Raw genomic sequence first — 20,131 nt, forward strand, 5'->3', positions numbered from 1 at the left:
ATAAGCATATACAACAAAATGTATATAAATTTAAAGAAATCTATTTAAAAAAGGTAAGCAAATATTCAAAATAAAGGATTTTTTATAAACCAAAACAAAAGGAAAAACCTATGCAAAAATTAATTAATTTAATGTAGCTAGCATGATTATGGTGTTGACAATGTCAAATTATATCAACACACTTTGATTCAGCTAGCAAATTTTTAAAGAAAAAATAGAGTACAGAATTAAAAATAAGCATCAAATCTATTCATAATTAAATTAAAACATAGTTGAAGTAATATTGTTTTCAAAATAACAACCACAGACAAACAGGAAATAATGGTCATGAGTACAAATACATAACAACAACAAATGTTTTTCAAAAAATAACATAAGAAACATAAAGTCTATCACTTTTCAATCTTTATATTCTTCTTCAACATCTTCACTGGAATCTTCTTGTTTTCTTGAACCATAGATCGACTTTGTCTTTTAAGTACTGGAACAGGTGGTTGAGTACCCAAATCAAGATTGTCCAGATGAGATGATTCTTTGCGGGTTAACTCATGAATTTGAACATCAATTACATTTTTATTTTTCAAGGATTCTTCGGGAGGAACATGGCTTGATACTATATTGTTCAAATGATCACTTAGAGTCTCAAGATCATTTGATTCTTCTGTGAATTTGATCAACAAATCCTAAAAAAACAAAAGATTAGAATATACCAAGCTTTACAAAATAAGTAAAATTGTAATCTTCAACTACCTCTGCAATGGAATCAGGTGAGAGTTGATTTGTTGGCTCATTTAATTTGGTTTCTTCTTCATTTGCAGAGTATAGATCCTAAAAATTGTATAAAATATTAATAATGATAAAATTTAAGAAAAAATTAGGCTAACACCTGAAAAAAAATAGAAAAATAAACTTACCAAAGACTTAATTTCAACATCAGAAAAGCTTTCAATTACTTTTTCATCCATGCAAACTTTTTTAACTCTGAATGATTGTTCAAATTTGGTATTATAATCATTCTTGCACTCAACTTTGAAGAGATAGGTCTTATCAATTAGGACTTCAAACTCTTTAGGTAAGTCTCCAGCAGCAGTGTTCTATTAAAAAAGCAATTAATATAAATTATGTAAATTAATGTAAAAGCAATAATGAGTAGAATAAGTGCAAACGAAGTACCAAATATAAAACATTTAAGTTAAATGTCAACAATATAAGCAGAAATGATTAGATTAAAAACTTAACCTTGTCTTGCAATTCAAGAATGTCAGAGCATGATTTCTTCAACATTGCACTTGCATCACGATGAAATACAACAAAAGTTGTAGAATCCGTAGCATCAATTACACGAAGTTTCAGTTTAAACCTAAAAAAAAAATAAAGACATTATGAACATTATTAAGTTTTCTTAATATTATATTAATAAAATCATTATGTGAATATTGAAAATATTACATAGGTGTAACCTTAATGACATGCTTGTTACACTTTTCACAAAAAAACATTTTGGAATCAGGATAAACTGCTTTGTTGCAGATACATGCTGTATACCACCAATCATCATGATCTAGCACATGTTTGATAGTAGCTTTTACTACAAAAGTACTTTCCTGTAAAATTTAGAATATAAAATTATGAAAAAAAAAATAGTCATTAAATAAAAAAATTTATGTGGAACATAGAGACAAATATTTGAACCTGCTTAAAATCTTTTAGACCTTCAATTGAACTCCTAGGATGCAGCTTAATGAAATCATCTTCTAAGCTAACTTTAGAAGAAGCAGAAAGTTGGGTAAGAGCTTGAGAAGGAGATTCAGTATTATCCCACATCCTACATTAAAAAAATATTTTATATTACAAAGATATACATATATCTATGTATAAACAAAGATGTATGTTATGTATATAGACTTACATTTTTTTCAACTTGGTTGCATCTTCACCATCACAGTTAAAGATAATCTTGGTACAGTTCATACAGTTTTGAATAGAAACTTTATCTACAAAAGATAAAATGTCAAAAAGATTTTTATTCATTAATACAACTGTAATAATGTGGTTTATGTTAGTTACCTTGGAAGGTCTTCACTTTGCAATAATGCAAAGCAATGACAACATGTTGATCCTCTCCAGAGGCCAGAAATGCATTTAACATATCAACATATTGACCAAATAAAGTACACTCCAGTTGCAAACTATTGAATGTTAAAAATAACATCAAAAGAGAAGAAAATGAAATACATGAAGAAAAATAAAAAACAATAAAGAACAAAAACAAATGAAATCTGCTTACCCATCAGCTTCAATAAGGATGACATTCATTTTGGTTTTCTTACCAGCTTTCTCTAGCTCCCTCTCTGTTCCAACAGCAGTAAACATCCCAATCACATCTACAAAAAGAGGAAAAAGAAAGAAAATAAATTAACAAAAAGTTATACAAAAAAATGAAGAAAAATAAGCAAAACATACTTACTAACTAAGTAATCTGTGTCAAAACCATCAGCTATGATGGTTGAAAAAGGGGTGTATGAAGTTGTAGTTTTCGGAACTAAGGTACTTTGCACCATATTGACCTTGGTTCCAAATTGGAAGTTGATCTTATAGGCATGTTTTGTGGTTCTATAAGAACCACCATTACATGAAACACTGAAAGATTGGATGTTGTAAACCTTGTCCTCTTTGATTTCAGACTGGAATTTGTATATCAATGTGCGTCTAACAGATGCATGGATTAGTACACCCTGAAAAAAAAGAGTCATAAATGAAAAAAGAGAAGCACATATGTAAACTTTTGGGTAAAAAAAAATTTAGGAAAAGTCAAAAAATAAAAGTCGTTTATAGTTCAAGGAAGATACCTCTTGGTCTTGAAGAACAATTTCCATGGAAAATGGAGTTTTTCCTTTTGTGTAATCTTCAACAAACCATAACCTTACAACTCTTGCAAGGATATTCCAACTCTCCTTCTCAGGGTTTAGTTCTTCTAAAGAGTGAGTGTGTTTTGGGATAACAGACATGGTTGAAGGAATGAGGAAAATGAGGGAAATCAGAGTAGAGTAGAGTAAGGAATGAAGAAAGGTCTGCAGAAATGTATTTGTACAAAAGAATAGATTGGAAGATCATAAATACAAAACAACAGCATACGCATGCTCTGGTCTTCATTTCACAAATTTAGAAACAATCTGCAAAAGCAAAATCAGATTTTGATACGAAAAAAGATATTTACTGAAACAACACGCAAAGTGCGGTTTAGGTTAAACAAATGGAGTAAAAATTGGGAGAAGTGACTGACAAAAATACGAAGATCACAAAAAAGAACAAAAGCTGTTTTTCACATGGCTCAATGTTGTGCAATAAAAGGAAATATGGCAGAAAGCAGTACAAAAAGAAAAACAAAAGTAACTTTAAATGTTGGAAAAGGTTGACAAATCAACGAAAATAGGAAATAAAGATCTGATTTCAATATACCACTAATGAAAAAAGTAAGGGAATGCAATAGGCCACAAAAATATATTTTTAACACTATAGTATGGAAGATCTTTGAATCAAACAAAGAACATCAGACATCACAAAATCAATAACAAAGAAAGACATGTTTCTCAGTTAATAGAAACCAATAAAACATGAAATAGGCGACAAAAATAGATTTTAAAAACTGTAATATGGAATATCTTTGAATGAACGATAAAACAAAAAATAAATCAATAAAACAAATTCATAAATAATTCATAAAGAATCAACAACAAATTATGTTATGAAATAAAATGGCAACAGATTCTGCATTTAAAGTTGAGGGACAATAAGATGAAGCTCAAACTTCTTCATCAGGCATAACAAAATCAATAACAAAGAAATACATGTTTAATGAAAAAACATGAATTAAACAATTAAACAATACAACATATTAAAGGAATTCCTTTGATTAAAACATATTCTCCTCAGCAGTGGAGAAAAAGAAATTTGATCAGCAACTAGAATACGTAGTGGACGTCAGGATGAAGTTATCTTATTAGAGTTAATGAAGGAATGAACCCAAAAACAACCTACATAAACAAAAAAAACAAAAAAATTAGTTACAAAAACATAACAGATTTATGAAGTAACATAAAATATAAAATTAACAAAAAAATGAAATATACCTCAAATTTTGGGGTTCGAATTAAGCAAACCTGAAATGGTGGGATTTGTTAAGAAGTGAAGCAACTTTCTCAGTTAATAGAAACCAATAAAACATGCAATAGGCAACATATCAGATTGAAATGGTAGGGTTTGAGTCTGATTCAACAGAGAAATCGAGAGGTTTTCAAAAGGTACAGAACCACAAAAAAAATCTAGACAAAGAAAAATATGAGTAAGAAAGGAAAAATTAGGGTTTCAAATTAAAAGTGAAGAGATAAAAGTTATTACCAAAGAGCGATGGAGAGCGTTTGACGCGGCGTGAGAGAGATGGGCGCACAGAAGAACAAAAACAATCTACAGAAACAAAACAAACCAAAAAAAGAGTTAGAAGACAACAAAATTGATGTAAACCAATTTGGATTCACTGAGTCTAAGAACAAAAAATTAGGGTTTGAGGATCGCGTTTCAGGCGGCGTCAAAGAGCTGGCTAGGGTTTGATGACGCAGAAAGGGGGAGAGTGCGATTCCCATGGAGAGCGTTTCATGCGGCACAAAAGAGGACATGGTTTCATGAAAGGGAATCGTGGACTGAAAAAAAATGTCGAATGAAGTTCAGAAAGAACAGGGGTGGATCGCGTTTGTGCAGGAAGAGCGTCTGAAGCAAAAAAACCATCTACACAAACAAAAAAAAAACAAAAAATTAGTTAAAAGCAAAAAAAATTGATGTTAACCCTAAAACAGTACGAATCGAGAGAATCGTGAACACAAGAAAAATGTCGAATGAAGTTCACAAAGAAAAGAGGTGGATCGCGTTTCTGCAGGAAGAGCGTCTGAAGCAAAAAAACCATTTACACAAACAAAACAAACCAAAAAATTAGTTAAAAGCAGAAAAAATTGATGTTAACCCTAAAACAGTACGAATCGAGAGAATCGTGAACAGAAAAAAAATGTCGAATGAAGTTCAGAAAGAAAAGAGGTGGATCGCGTTTGTGCAGGAAGAGCGTCTGAAGCAAAAAAACCATCTACACAAACAAAACAAACCAAAAAATTAGTTAGAAGCAAAAAAATTGATGTTAACCCTAAAACAATACGAATCGAGAGAATCGTCGAGATGGTTGGACGCGGCAAAAAGGTCCAATGAAGTTGAGAAGGAAGGGAGGTCGATGGCGTAGAAGTGGAGAATGCGTAAAACAGGTTAGGGTTCCACATAGGGAAAGTGAAGAGAGGTGGAAAACGTTATTTGGTGACGCGTTTGTGGAGGAAGAGCGAATAAGAGCGACTGAGGTGGAGGAGGAGGCAGAGAGGTAGAGGCGGAGCCAGAGGTGTGGCTAGGGTTTGAGGAAGGAGATAAGTGGAGAGTGCGTGAAGGTTTGAGAGAGAAAGTGAAGAGAGAGGGAGGAAGTGAAAGGTTTGAGGAAGGAGAGAACTGAAGTGTGCGTAAACAGAGAGAGAAAATGAAGAGAGAGAGGAAGTCGGGAGAGATGATTAAAGTGAGTGTGGTGAAACGTGAAAATGGCTGAGACGGGATAAGAAAATGACACGTGTCCCATTTACCTTAAGAGGTAAAAAATTTAAAAATTTTGAAATTGAACAAATTCATAGAAAATGACACGTGTAATTTTTTGCCTTTTGTGATTCTTCGAATTGTATTATAAATAGATGGGTAGGAAAAATAGCTTAAACATCTTTCAAATGAATGAAAATAATCATGTAAGTAAAAAAAAGAAAAAAAAACAGCTTAGGTCCATAAAAATACACTAATGGAAATATTAAGAAAATAAAACTATTCAAATGAACTTAAAAATATAAAAGATATATATGTTTTGTTTCACGTCCGTAAGAAAATAAGTAAAATGCAAATAAAAAAATAGTCAGGATTATTCAATTTAAAAAATTAAATAAACTATTTGAATGCAAAGTAATAGAGATAAAATTATAAATTGAAACTGCATATTATATATATATAGAGGAAAACTCTTTGAGAATCATTTTATTAATAAAGAAATAAATTAAAGAAACACATAACTCTCTCGTGTCCTTTTATTTTGTTGATCTTAAATATATTTATACTCTTCAAAGTAATAATTTAATATAAACCTCAAAATGCGATCTTATTATAAGAATATGAGAAATAAGAAGAGTCAACTAAAAGTTTAAAGTGTTCTTGACTCGAGACAAGTAACATCATAGACTTAGAGTCCATATATATTCATTAACACCCACTCCTTAGTTATCTTACGCAGACGATGTGCGACTTTTCAAGACATGTTATCCCAAGAATTATCCTACCTTGATTAAAATAAAAACATCTTCATTGCCTATACCAACAATCTTACTCTAGTATGAAGAGTATCACTTAGAATCAAGTCGTCCCGAGAATTTCCACTTGGAATCAAACTATCCAAAGAATTCTCACTTAGAATCAAACCATCACAAGAATTTTTACCTGGAATCAAATTATCCCAAGAATTTTCACTCGAAATCAAACCATCACAAGAATTTCCACTTTGAATTAAACCATTCAAAAAATTTTCACTTGGAATCAAACTATCCCAAGAATTTTCACTTGGAATTAAACCATCCCAAGAATTTTCCCTTCCAATTAAGTTATGCCAAGAATTTTCATGCACCCTGCATCAATGCTAACCAATGTCCGTGCATAATCACCACACACCTTGCATAAATGTTAGCCAATGCTTGCGCATAAACACCATACACCCTTCGACAAAACCATACTGCAACCCACGATGCAAAACCATCGAACATTACGAAAAGTCCAAGATCGAACGTTCGCACTTCACAACCATCGTGTCGTCTGACTCCTCCACCGGAGACATAACACCTGCTGACGTAACACTTGCTGACATAACACCACCATGGCACCATGATGTCCTGCCGCCAACAAAGCACCGCATGAAACTCTGCCATTAGACATACTTCAACCATGAAAAAAGCGAAACACCTTCGTAGATCCAGGAGCATCTCGTCACACACGAACTCCACTACAGATACAACATGACTCACAGTCCTTACACCTCCACGAAACTAATTGCAGATTCACAATGTCAACACAACACTGACAATTATCTTTCCATCAAATTTCTCATCGCAACTTCAGCAACCATGGATGTTTCTCCAATAACAAGACATTGATATTTTCTGATGTGGAAGATCAGACTACGCTTGCAATCACAGCACAGAGCATACTAAAAAAATGCTACTGAACCATAGCTCTAATACCATTGTTGGGAAACCCCCAATAATCACTTTATTAATAGAAAAATAAAATAAACACAAGGAAAAACAGAGACAACTATCTCATGTCCTTTGAACCCGTTTGACCCTAAGTACATCTACACTGTCCAAATCAATAATTTAACCCAAACCTCAAAACGCTCGTATTACAATAGTATAAGAAATAAGAATGGTCAAATACAAACTTTGAGTGTCTTTGACTCGGGACAAAATTTAACGATAAAACTTCATTTATTTAATATTATAGTAACATATATAAAACAAATAAATTGAAATGTTGATATTATTTAATTTTCTTTAAAAAGTCAATTTTCGTGTAAGAAACTCAATATAACAGGATTTACCTATTTTCTTCAAATAATTTTTTTTTTATGTTCAAAATTATAAAAAATATTATTTAACTTATAAATATATTTTTTAATTTAATCTCCTATGGTCAAATTAAAAGAAATATTAGATAAGTAAAATTTTTCAAATGAACTTGAAAATATTAAGTAGTGAAATGTTTTTTTCACATACATACTAACATGAGTAGAATGAAGACTTAATCAATGAAAAAATAATCAGAAAATATTTTAAACAGGTGAAAATTAAATAAATTTGTGAGGCAAAACAAAATTTGGATAGAAAGCATAAATCTTCTTACAGAAGAAATTATTCAAATAGACCGAAAAATAAACTATATGAATGCGAAACTAAAATAGGTAAATACAAATTGTGAAGTGAATCTAATATATAATACCGATTAATATTGAAGATGAAATGCTATACTACTTTCACATATTCAATTCTATGATTGGAATATCCCATTCTATTTTTTAGAAAAAAATATTGATCCGATTAATATTGAAGATGAAATGCTATACTACTTTCACATATTCAATTCTATGATTGGAATATCCCATTCTATTTTTTAGAAAAAAATATTGATCCGATTAATATTGAAGATGAAATGCTATACTACTTTCACACATTCAATTCTATGATTGGAATATCCCATTCTATTTTTTAGAAAAAAATATTGATTTTTCTTAATATCGTTATTCTTTATTTTTCTTTGAAAAATTATATTCTTATAAAAACTCCATATAACAAAATTTAGATTTTTTTTTTCTTTGAAATAAATTGTTTCTATCTTCAAACTTGTAAAAATAAGTTAGTTAATTGAGAAACTTATATTTATTTATTTTAATTATTTTCAGAAGAATTGAAGTAACTTAGAAAACTTCGAATAACAAAATTTAGATTTTTTTTTCTTTGAAATAAATAGTTTTGTTTCTATCTTCAAACTTTTAGAAACAAAGTAGTTAACTTAGAAACTTATATTTATTTATTTTAATTTTTTTCAGTAGGTTGACATCTCAATCTCTACCGGGCATACTCCACAAAAATATTCCACAAAAATATTACTAAACATTTAATAATTTAATTTACTTATTGTTCTACTAAAAACGGCAAATTTTTATCAATTAAACGGCATTTTTTATGGACAAAATTGTAAATATTTATTTATTATATTTTTTGAATAAAATTGGAAACCATTATTTCTTATTGTATAATTTTGTGTGTACCTCTTTGCAAATCTTTCTCGTGTAATTTTTGTGAACTCATAAAATTTTTTACAAACAAATCTCTCAATATTTTTTATGGACAAAACACTTGTGTGATTTTTTTTTAGACAAAATTGCAAAGGTAGAAATTTTATAGCAAAATTACAAACCTTCTCACTATGCACAACTATCCAAACCCCATACACCAAAAATACATGTAGTGATATCTTTCAAATTAATTTTTCATTTTTATAAGAATTTTCTCACGCTCCCTTCATCATATTATGAAACTTTGATGAATACCCACTAAAATCCAACATATTCTCCATTCATCAAAAGAAGTCTTACGTGTTTGGGACAAATACTTTCTACATCAGATTGATCAACAATTTCCATATCATTACAATTGACAAGTCACTTATACTCAAACTGAAATTTATCACCAATACCATTTCGATTAAGTTAGATCCAACCACGTACATTAGTAAAGTCATTGTACAAAAAACAAATATCAAGACTAACCCCTCTCCAAATATACAACACGCAATGGTATTCCGCATGCCAAAGGACTCCATCTCCCTTGATTATAACCTAAGTTCTCATTATACATTTCAAATCCTACTATAGAAAAATACAAAAAACATCCGCTACTAAAAACAAAAAATTAAATATGTCATGAGAAATTGAACTAATGCTCAAAAGTATTATTACTTAACATCTAATTTTGTAACAAACATTACAAATCTTTATACAATTTTTTTTAAATAAAACTGCTAATTCAATTTCTAGTGGACAAAATTATAACTACTTATTATATAATTTTTGCGTGAAAAATTACAAATTCAAATTCTTCTAGTATAAATTTTCTAACAAAAATAATAAAATTTTCAATAACAATTATTTCATTCCTCGATTCGCTTAAAAGAGTTGCGATGATTGTTATGTATCAACTCTTTATATTATATATTTTTTTTTACTCCTTCGCTCGTATTGTGTTTTTTTTTTTCTCTACACACAGTATAATAGAGCAGGAGAGAGAAAGAGACCACGTGTTATAGAATAGATGGGAACACACAAGAGAAAAGGGTTGCATTGGGGCAGAAACTCCAACACTGATAATTTATTAACATCATTATTATTTGCTGTGTTTGGGGACAGAGGCAGACCCATATGGATTGAGTAAGGTCAGAAGTAAAGACACGAACTTCACCTCACTTCAATTGGTAAACTGCCAAACAGGGCACCCTTTCCCCCACTTTCTCATTACGGAATTACTGATTAGTAAATTAATTATTAATTATTAATTATTACTGTTAATTAGCCATGTAATTCTTTTACCTTTTCCATTTTCTATCTTCCTTCTTTTGAGGCTAGAGCTTTACAATAATTTAAATTAATATACTAATACACATCCCTTGGATTGTTTTGTAAATTGAAGATTTCTGTCCTCATTGCAATACATTTTTATTTTATTCTTGTTTATTTTTTGTTCAGTTTTCTATCTGATTTTGATATCTCCACCATCCAACACCCTCTCTTCTCTCCCCTTTTCTCACTGTGTTCTTGCCTTTCTTAGTTTTCTACCCAGGAGGAAAGGGAACATTAAATCGAATAAAAAGCACCCCGCTTCCAATATGGTCGTTTTCTTTCTCTAATTATTCTGACCCACTCATACCTTGATTATCCAATTAGATCGGCCGTTTTCTGTTTCATCTGGTGAGTTTCTTCCCTTTAACCTATCTTTTTTGGTGCTCAGATTACTTATGATTTGGTTCGTTTTAGAAATTTATAAAGTTTGAATCTTCATGTTCTTATTTGGAGGAGAACTTTGAGGAGGGTTGGTTGTTCAACTGGGCTCTGGTTGGTTTTGTTTTCTCGAGTCGGCATAAATTCAACTTGTTATGTTTCTGTTGAACCAGGTGTTCTCATGGAGATGAAAAAATTCGCTTATGTGTTTTTCCCGATTTTATTCGTTGAGTTGTACTTTGTTGTTGAGGTTTCGTTTATTTTATCAGGGGTGCGCGAATTTCTGGGACTAATCATTTGGCAATGCTGCATTAGTGGGATTGTTAGTGCAAGATTCTGAGCTGATTATCAAGGATTGAGTGGTGGTGCTAGTGATTTGGGTGCTGCATACCTGTTCTGTACGCCAATTGAGAAGGTTAGGGCATAAGATTAAGAAGCATCTACACATTGGCTTCTTAGTTACACATTGACTTTATTAATAGATGACCTTCCTGTGTTGAGGTTTGTTTGTTTTTGTAATTTTGTTTCTTAATTGTTGAGTTTGCCTTATACTCTGATACTTTTGTTTATATCTTTAGGTTTTACTGAAGCATATGTGGTTTACATCTTACATGAACATTTTCTTGCATGACTGTTGTTGAGTTTTCCTGATGAACATTTTCTTGCTCTGTTGAACAGCGCTGCCAAGTTTAGTGCCTGACTTATTGGTGGTTTATTGAGGGATTAATTTCATATATTTAATTATATTGTGCGGGAAATCAATAGATTCCTTCAATGCAAGGGCAGAGAGGTACAGTTGGTCCAATGCCAGAAACCTTAGAATTTGATTGTGGCTCTACGCCAGGTAATTCGACTGTGGATCAGCAGATTTGCTGGAATAATGTGAATCCTGCAGAAAATCAAATACCTGATTATATACTTTCTCCCGGTGATATGAACTCACCTTATGTGAATTCTATTAATCATGAATGGCAAAATTTTAGTGGATGGAGCTTAGGGGAGCCAAGTTCCAGCAATACCCCAAATGAGATTAACAATAATGAGCAAAAACGAGAACTTGGATGGACATCAACCATTACTGCTGGTGCGTTGCCTGGTGCAAGTCTAGAAGAAAGGCACCTTGAACCAACCAATACACTTTCTCTAGACAATGATAATACAAGTCCTATGTACATGCGCAATCCCGAGACTCGTTTAACGTCCCAGAATCTCAACCTAAATGCAGGTTTAGCGGATAGTGGCAATGATAATAGTCAACATCTGGAGCTCCCGAACTTAAACATGTCTAGTGGGTCATCAAATGAGTGCTTGCCATCTAATGTTGGATCTGGTTCTTTTTTGCTTCCATCTGCAAATAATGGATTCCTGGTAGAAGGTTCTGATGGTAGGCCAAGCTCTCTTGATACTCGACGAGTCTCTTGTAAAAGAAAGGCTGTTGAAGGAAATAATGGACAATCTTCAGATGCTGGAAGTTCTAGCTACAATCAGCATGCAGATGGTAGTGTTTGGCATGCGATTCCTACTCAGGATAATGCTGGAAGTAGTTCAAATAGAGCTGTATCCTCAGAGCAGGTAAATGCAAGACTTGGCCTGGGAATGGGGAATGAAGCATCTGAAAACGTTCCTGATTCAAACATTGCAGGAAGCTCAGAAAGCTTTCACAGGAATTTCAGGTTGAGGTTAAATCCTTTGAGTCAACAAAATTCTGTTCCTGCAGCTGCATTCTCAACTGGGAGCACGATTAGGCAGTCTGGTGTTTCTTCATCCTCTCAAGCATCACAAAGGTTTCATTCCGTTGATAATTCTCTGAACTTGAGATCAGCTCCACCAATAGATAACGTGGTTCCTCAAAGCCAGCCACTTGTAATCCATGTTCCTGCTTTGCCTAGGAATAGGCAATCGTTTAGATGGAATAGTGGTTCTAGCTCAAGAAATATCCATGCATCAAACCCAGTTATATGTGCCGACAGAGACCAAGAAGATGCAAGCTCAAGGCGAATGTCTAGAAATATTTTGGAACATCCTGTCTTTGTACCTGCAACTGATTTAAGAAATTTGGTTCAAAATCCAACAGTTAGAGCTTCAAGTTCAAGTAGTGAAAATTTAAGTATTCCAGGAAATGTCGCATCTTCATCACGGACTGGATCCAATCCAGCTACCAATCCCTCTCCTGCTTCGAATTGGGTATCTCGTCCTAATCCTCCACAACATCCACGGAGGCTATCTGAATATGTCCGTCGGTCCTTGTTTTCTCCTGGTTCTGATCCTATTGGAAATCCAAGCAATGCTTATTCTTCCTTGCGTTCTGGTCTTTCAACCTCTGAACCAAGGCCATTATCATCTGGGACTGGGGCAAATCCAAGATCATCTCCATGGATGGATAGGCAAGGAGAAAGTGAATTTGGAATTCCTTATTCACTGCGTACTCTGGCTGTTGCAAGTGAAGGGAGTAGTAGACTAGTATCCGAGGTTTGTATTTAACTGTCTTTTTACTTGTGTTTCAATAATCATAGTTTTTTTGTGCTGGTAAAGATTGTTGCTTTAATGATTATATCAAGTGTTTGGAGGCATCAAGTGATTGGCACCATTTTCTTTGAAATTTTAGTTTTTGTTTCAGAAATTGTTTAAGTGGATACTTGTCTATTTAAAAATTGAAGCTTCAATTCTGAAGATTCGGTTTGCATGGTATGTGAGGCTGATGAGTAGCCTGTTGTTATTTCTTATGAACCTTAGCCAAGCTCATTTTCTTTTTGTCTCTATGCTATGAACAATATTTGGCTTCAAATTTATTTAAAGCAAACTCCTGGCTGAAGGAGGTGATCTAAAATTTAACCGTTCATAATGATTTCTGACAAACAAACTGAGTCTAGGAGCAAATTTGATAACATTTACTCCTATGTTTAGTTGCTCTAGCTATCACACTTGGTTTGATCGCTCTTTTTGGATCTACAATAGTTTGATGTAGTTCCAATGCTTCAATGGTATTGAACATCAATAACTAGCTTATAATGTTCATAAAGATCCGAAGTAGGATAAAGCTAGTAAAAAACCTTTTCCCAGAGATTACTAAATACTAACAATATACTCCTAATAGCATGATTAGAAAGGAATAACTATTTCAGTAGCTAATAAAACAACATATTCACCAATGTCCTATTCTACCTTCTGACAATATTTAAGCTGTTATTTAAATACTCTTAAAAGTTGCTGTATTTTTTTTTCTGAATAACTATTCTCTTGCATGACATTTTTTTCCATGATGCAGCTCCGCAATGTGTTGGGCATTATGCGTAGAGGTGGGAATGTGCGATTCGAGGTTAGTTGTTCTAAATTAATGGTGTATATTGACAGATAGATGTTACTTTCTTTGCCTTTATCTGATTTTCTGATGCCATAAACACTTCAAAGGCTGTTTAATCCCTATACAGATCTAATACAAAAAATATAATTACCTGTCCCGTTGTTTAGCAGCGAGGATTGAGTTGTCACATTGACCCTTAACAGGCCTACAACGATGTTGATTTATTTGTGATTTTGTTTGGACATACACTCGGATTCTGGAAGGTATATTCTGTCCATATCTGTCCAAAGGTTGCAAGTAAAAATGATAAAATTCTTATTTGAGAAAAATTGGAAGAATGCAAAATTTTAAACATTATTAGTATGTCTTGATGTTTCTAATAGAGCAGTATGAAATATTGTGAGCAAAATAATGAATCTGTATTAATCAACCCTAGTTCCGAATCCAACTCTAATGAGGGTACAATACCAAGAACTGGAAAATCTGAAAACAGTGGTGAGTTCCTGGATGTTCGAGAGATCCAGGACTCTCTCCCTCCTTTTCCTGAAATACAAGTTTGTCCCACCCCTCTCTAATTTTCCCTGTTTATTCTTGCAGCCTAACTAACTGTCACCACAGTTTATTAAACTCTCTTCTAACTACAACAACCCCTTAACAAACTTAGAATTATTTTTATATAGTATAATTAATTGTAATTATTGAATTCAATTTCTTTCTTTAATTAGCTTGTACAAATTGTTAGCCTCTTGAGAAATGACGAGTTTTAGTCTGAGGTTTAGGGGTGTTTTCTTGGATCAGATAATCCTATCCTAACAAATTGAGTGGTTTTCATTGCAATTGGGTTGGGTTTTCTTTGCGATTAGGTCAAACCCAACCCAACTCGACCAAAATTATTAAATAATAATAGTAATATAGCTATTATTCTCTTGACTAAATGTGTTATTTGAAATATTGTATTATTCCATTTATCAAATATTAAATAATATAGGTCTATTTGTAAAAGCAAACGCTCTAAAATATTTAACAAAGAATGTTTTGGAATTACTAATTTTAGCAAAAAGAAAAGAATTTGAAACCAATGATCCAATTGACTGAACCTAATTGGTTAAGGTTTGGTTGGATTGGGTCTTACAAATAATAAAGCAGAAACCCAACCCAACTTGCCTTGTGTACACTCCTACTGAGGTTTGTGAATTAAATGTGACTGTATATGTAGGGGTGATTTCTTTGATTTTCTAATCATTATATTAGAAATAAAATTACTTTAGTTTCCTTCTTTCAAATCTCCAGTTTTCAAGTTGGTACTGTACCTATTGGTTTTTCAGTCTTTGCTTCTGCATATGAAATGTTCTCTTTTATTACAACTATGGATTGCCTTCATTGCATATATGCCGATTTAGACCTGTTTGACACTATTCGTGCTGTGCTGCTGTTCATGTCACTTTTCACGCATTGTTTGTGTTAGGCTGGGCTCACTCTCTGAGATTGCCATAGTGCAACTTGGAAACAAATACTCCTTCCTCCCCCATAAATATATCACGAATTACTTACTTATTTCTCCAAGTATCAAGAATTACAAACGAATAAGTTAAATAGGTTTACTCCCAAAAGGAGCACTTTCCTTTTCTACCCTTGAAATCCCAGTTTACACAATCAAAATTCCTGACCTCCTTTTGGTGAAACCAGGTCACTATTAAAGGAAAATACATTTCCTTAACAAGCTGTAACAGAAAACAGAAAAGAACCCCAAATAACACTAACATATATAACAGACTATATATGTCCTTAATTTAATCTTTCCTTTCTCCTATATCCAACAATACCTCCCTCCTCCACCGCAACCTTGTCTTCAAGGTTGAAAGATGGAAAACTGATCTCTGATGGAAGAAATATCATGCCAAGTAGCTTCTTGTGGGGGCATTACTTATCATTTGACCAACTATCGAGATGTTTCTGACCTGGAATGATTGACTGTCCTTGTTCCCAAAATGTGTAGTAGCTGGTAATTATCTATTGTATCTTGTAACTGAGTTAGAAGCTCTTTTTCAACTGGACACACTATTACTTTCTTAAACTGTGATGCATGAAAGACTGGGTGCACCTTGGCTTGTTCTAGAAGTTGTAGTTTAAAGGCTATTGTACCATTCCTTTTTAATACCAAATACAGTTCATAATATCTAGCAGCCAACATGGGATGTAGTTTGGTAGGAATCGAAACTTGTCTGAATTTGAGATAGACCTAATCTCCTGATTGAACCTGTGAAGCTCTTTTGTCTATTTGCACAGTGAGCCATCTGATTTTGTGCCTTCTGTAAATGGTATTTGCGTTGCTTTAAAGCCTCATCTCTGCTCAGAAAATCTTGTGCAATTGCTTCCACTCATTCTAGGAGCAAATTTAGCCAAAGAAGGTGTTGGTCTTTCATAAACCACTTCAGATGGGATGCATTGTGCAGATTCTTGGATGCTGGTATTATATCAATATTCAGTCCAAAGTATAAAATTTGCCCAAGACTTTGACTGTTTAGAACAAAAGCACATAAGGCATGGCATGGATATATAAGTCCAGACCATTTTTTATGTTTTCCCCAATTTTGGTAAAAATTGGATCTTTCTTAGCCTCTTAATTGATCTCTGCAATGTCTGGCCAAAAGGGTTTTGATATGGCTTGCATTTCTTTATCCTCATTTCTTGCCCGTAAGCCTAAAGATTTTAGTTTGTGTATGTTAGATCATGTTTGGGCTGATGTTGAGACCTCCTCTAAAGTGTTAGTTTGGATGCCATAGTGAGGAGTTCAGTCTTTAGAAAGATTAATGTATTAGTAGTCAAATTATAAGTTAGCTCGTAATTTGATGTAGCTACTATGAATTTTTATCTGTTCATAATCCCAATTTAGTGTAAGGGGCCATGTCTTCATTTTGTGACAGGACGTTGTGATCCTTGATCATCAGTCGTTTCTTTCTGGAATAGCCGCCGATGTTCATGATCGACACAGAGATATGCGACTTGATGTTGATAACATGTCTTACGAGGTAAAATTTCATGAAAATATTAGTATATCAATTCAATCATAGTTTCAGTTTTTTTATCCTTTGATTATATTTCAAATTGGTTGTTCATTTAGAGAGTTTCTATTTGACATTTATGACAACAACAGGAGTTATTGGCTCTGGAAGAGCGTATTGGAAATGTGAGTACTGGATTGAGTGAGGAAGCCGTATTGAAATTATTGAAACAGAAAAAGCACTCGGTTGAAAAAGAAACTCAGATTGATGCAGAACCCTGTTGTGTTTGTCAGGTGAACTTGATAAGCTGACTTAATTTAAATTTCCCTGCATGCTTGTTTACGCAAGTCTCATCACTTGATTACGTTGAGTGCAGGAGGATTATGGTGATGGAGATGATATAGGAACGCTTGATTGCGGCCATGATTTCCATAGTGACTGTATCAAACAGTGGCTAATGCATAAGAATCTGTGTCCTATTTGTAAGACAACAGGCTTGGCTACATGATGTCTGTGACTCTATCTATACTCAGGCAATTACCATGATCATCATCATGAAGTGAAAAATGCAAAATTTACCCAGGAAATTCTGGTGCTTTGCTGCTGCCTTGTCATCATACTTTTTTTTTTCCCTATCTGTAGCCTAGTAAATTGTACCTGACTGAAAGGTTTCCCCTACCCTCCTTCCCTCGAATTTGTTATATCATTTTGTTTATTTATCTAAAAGCCAATTTTCACCCGGTTTAGGTGATGCATTGGTTTGGATGAAGGAGCAGTTTCTTAACTCAAGTTAACAAGGCTTGTTTTCGATTCTGAAATTTTTTTATACTGCTCGGTTTGGATTTATGCTGAACGGATAAACTAGGTACTCAAGAATATATTATACAGATGTAAGAATCATAGGTACTGGATTCTCGAGTATGCGATTTCTTTTTTAATTATTATTATTATTTACAACTTAGCACCCATAATTACTTTTCCTTTCTTTCATCAACGTGGGCATGATGAATATTATGAGGTGAAACTCTTACCATTGCAAAGGTTTCTCCACAATTTTCCAATCCTCTCGTAGACAAAAAAAAGAAAAAAAAGAAAAAAGCCTTGATTCCCATTTACAAGATGGTGAGAAAAGTCAAAACTAAGCTAATAGGAGATGGATATTCTCATAAAATTAAACGTGAAAAATCTGATTTCCAAAATACGTACATTACTTATAATGTACATTGAAAGTTAGACATTGTAATTCAAGAGGTAAATACTTTCTTCTTTCTATTAAGATAATCATCCTTTTTTTATATATAATAGTCTAATACTTTTCTGAAGTGATAAGATGATGTCTCTCAATTTTCTATATATTTATAAGCAATATTCTCTATTTTTTTCTACAATAACTTTCTCCATTACTTAATTAGATCTAACAAAATATTAATGAGTATTTTTACTTTTCTCTTTGTCACGTGGTCTACAACAAGAAACATAAATTAACTTCATGTCATGACAAAAATTCAATTTTAGGACGATTCTTATGTAAGAAAATATTTCTTATACCTGAGAGAAAAATTATATTTTCATTCATTTTATCATGTCGAAACTTGATTAGTAACCAGGAGCATATATAAATATATGGGAGTTGTTATTATAAGTATAAGATAATGTATTTCTTGATGAAATACTAAGTGTATTAATAGGATTTCACAGTTCTTATGATTTGCTTGATAAAAGTATATAATATTAAAAGAATATTAAATAATATAAACAAATATAACAACTTACTGTTAATATGTTAAATTGGCGAAATAAAAACAATGATATGATACATTATCCAACATACTAAATATTTAAATATATGATATTAAAAAATATTATGTCGTAATTAAACTACCAAAATTTAATCAAATATATTATTAATATATGAATATTTGTACAAATAAATATATTTCATAATATTTTTTTACGTAAATAAAAATAAATGAATTTTGTTAGACCGTAATACATAAAAATATTTGTTAGTTGGACCAAATATATACAATAATTACTTAAAATTGATAAAATATGTGATACAAATTAAAATATAACTTAAGAAATCGAAAAAAAAAAACCTAACATGCTCAGATAAAGAAAACTGAGAACATGGTGTGCTTTTTTTAAGGTTTTAAAGTATGACTGTTGTAAAATATAACTAAAAAAGAGTAAATAAGAAAATATAAATCTTGCGTTCAGTAAAATTAAATGAAAATCGTTACCAAAACGTGAAAATGTGAGTTGAAACGGCATTTTGAAACCTTGGTCAGAAGACCACCCCTTCCTCATCTTCTCCTTTTGACACACATTCCTAGCACAGTGCCTTCGGAACCTATCCAATTCGATCGAAGCTACATAATAGGGAAATCAAAAGTGAACATTTTCTTTGGGCATGATTCGTGAAAGGCCAATACGAAGTGGGAGCTAATGATGAGATGGGTCGGGCTAACTAGGTTCAATCAACCCCAATTTTCTTTAGGGCTTCTTCTGCACTTCTAAACTTTTCACTCCTGCCAATTATATCATTCACACTTCTTCTGCACATTTTTTGATTTGAAATCATGTAAAGTATTTTTTTTTTGAATTTTAAACTCTGGTTAAGTATTTTTAGAATTTCAAAATTTTTTATTTTCCTACCCTTCATTAACTAGATGTCGAAATTTAGTAGAATCCTTCACTGGATTTTGAAATTCTGTATTTTTCAACAACAATTTACCGTATTTCTCCATATCCGTTTTGTGGGACGTTCGATTGTATTGTTAGTTGGATTGTTGTTTGTGTGGGGTGTGTCTGAGAAACGTGAAATGCGGTGTGTGAGGGTGTACTGTAAGGGGAGTGGGGTTTGTGAGTTAAAAATATCATTATCCTTTTATTTTATCGATATTTTGATTACTAAATTTTGACAACTTTATTTTACAACATGAGGTGTCATCTTCTAAGTGATTTTGAAATATTAAAAATAAGAAAAATGACAAATAAAAAACCACTCAGAAAATGACACCTAAGATTGTGAGAGAAAGTTGTAAAAATTTAATAGTCAAAAAATCATTTTCCTATTTTACCTAATCAATATTTGGGGGTATAGAAGGTGATTGAAGAAGCCCCATTCCCCATTTACTGATCCAATTGCAACAATTAATACTCTTT

At 32.4% G+C, this 20,131-nt stretch overlaps 3 protein-coding genes across 5 annotated transcripts; 1 reads left to right on the forward strand and 2 right to left on the reverse strand.

The window, feature by feature from the left end:
- Positions 1–362: 362 nt before the first annotated feature.
- Positions 363–1,065, reverse strand: LOC114196093. Its single transcript, XM_028086616.1, has 3 exons — positions 915–1,065; positions 751–828; positions 363–683 (listed from the first exon to the last, which is right to left on the reverse strand). Exons 1-3 carry the CDS (start codon positions 963–965, stop codon positions 393–395), a joined length of 420 nt encoding a protein of 139 aa, XP_027942417.1. The 5' UTR covers positions 966–1,065; the 3' UTR covers positions 363–392.
- Positions 1,066–1,221: 156 nt separating this feature from the next.
- On the reverse strand, positions 1,222–3,008 carry LOC114163729. The gene is made up of 8 exons (XM_028048024.1): positions 2,850–3,008; positions 2,468–2,735; positions 2,288–2,384; positions 2,068–2,189; positions 1,910–1,994; positions 1,693–1,825; positions 1,498–1,604; positions 1,222–1,360 (listed from the first exon to the last, which is right to left on the reverse strand). Exons 1-8 carry the CDS (start codon positions 3,006–3,008, stop codon positions 1,222–1,224), a joined length of 1,110 nt encoding a protein of 369 aa, XP_027903825.1.
- A 7,346-nt stretch (positions 3,009–10,354) lies between these two features.
- LOC114196270 (probable E3 ubiquitin-protein ligase RHG1A) lies at positions 10,355–17,917 on the forward strand. Of its 3 annotated transcripts, none has more exons than XM_028086862.1 (7): positions 10,355–10,630; positions 10,930–11,075; positions 11,339–13,129; positions 13,926–13,976; positions 16,886–16,990; positions 17,116–17,256; positions 17,340–17,917. In XM_028086862.1, the coding sequence occupies exons 3-7, from the start codon at positions 11,435–11,437 to the stop codon at positions 17,469–17,471; spliced, it is 2,124 nt and encodes a 707-aa protein (XP_027942663.1). In that variant the 5' UTR covers positions 10,355–10,630; positions 10,930–11,075; positions 11,339–11,434; the 3' UTR covers positions 17,472–17,917. The 3 variants fall into 3 exon arrangements, with proteins under 3 accessions (XP_027942663.1, XP_027942664.1, XP_027942665.1); XM_028086863.1 differs by having other exon boundaries at positions 10,363–10,630; positions 10,976–11,075; XM_028086864.1 differs by lacking the exon at positions 10,355–10,630 and adding an exon at positions 10,736–10,833.
- The last annotated feature ends 2,214 nt before the right edge of the window (positions 17,918–20,131 follow it).

This window comes from Vigna unguiculata, chromosome 9 (genome assembly GCF_004118075.2).
Source record: "Vigna unguiculata cultivar IT97K-499-35 chromosome 9, ASM411807v1, whole genome shotgun sequence".
Classification (NCBI taxonomy): Eukaryota; Viridiplantae; Streptophyta; class Magnoliopsida; order Fabales; family Fabaceae; genus Vigna; species Vigna unguiculata.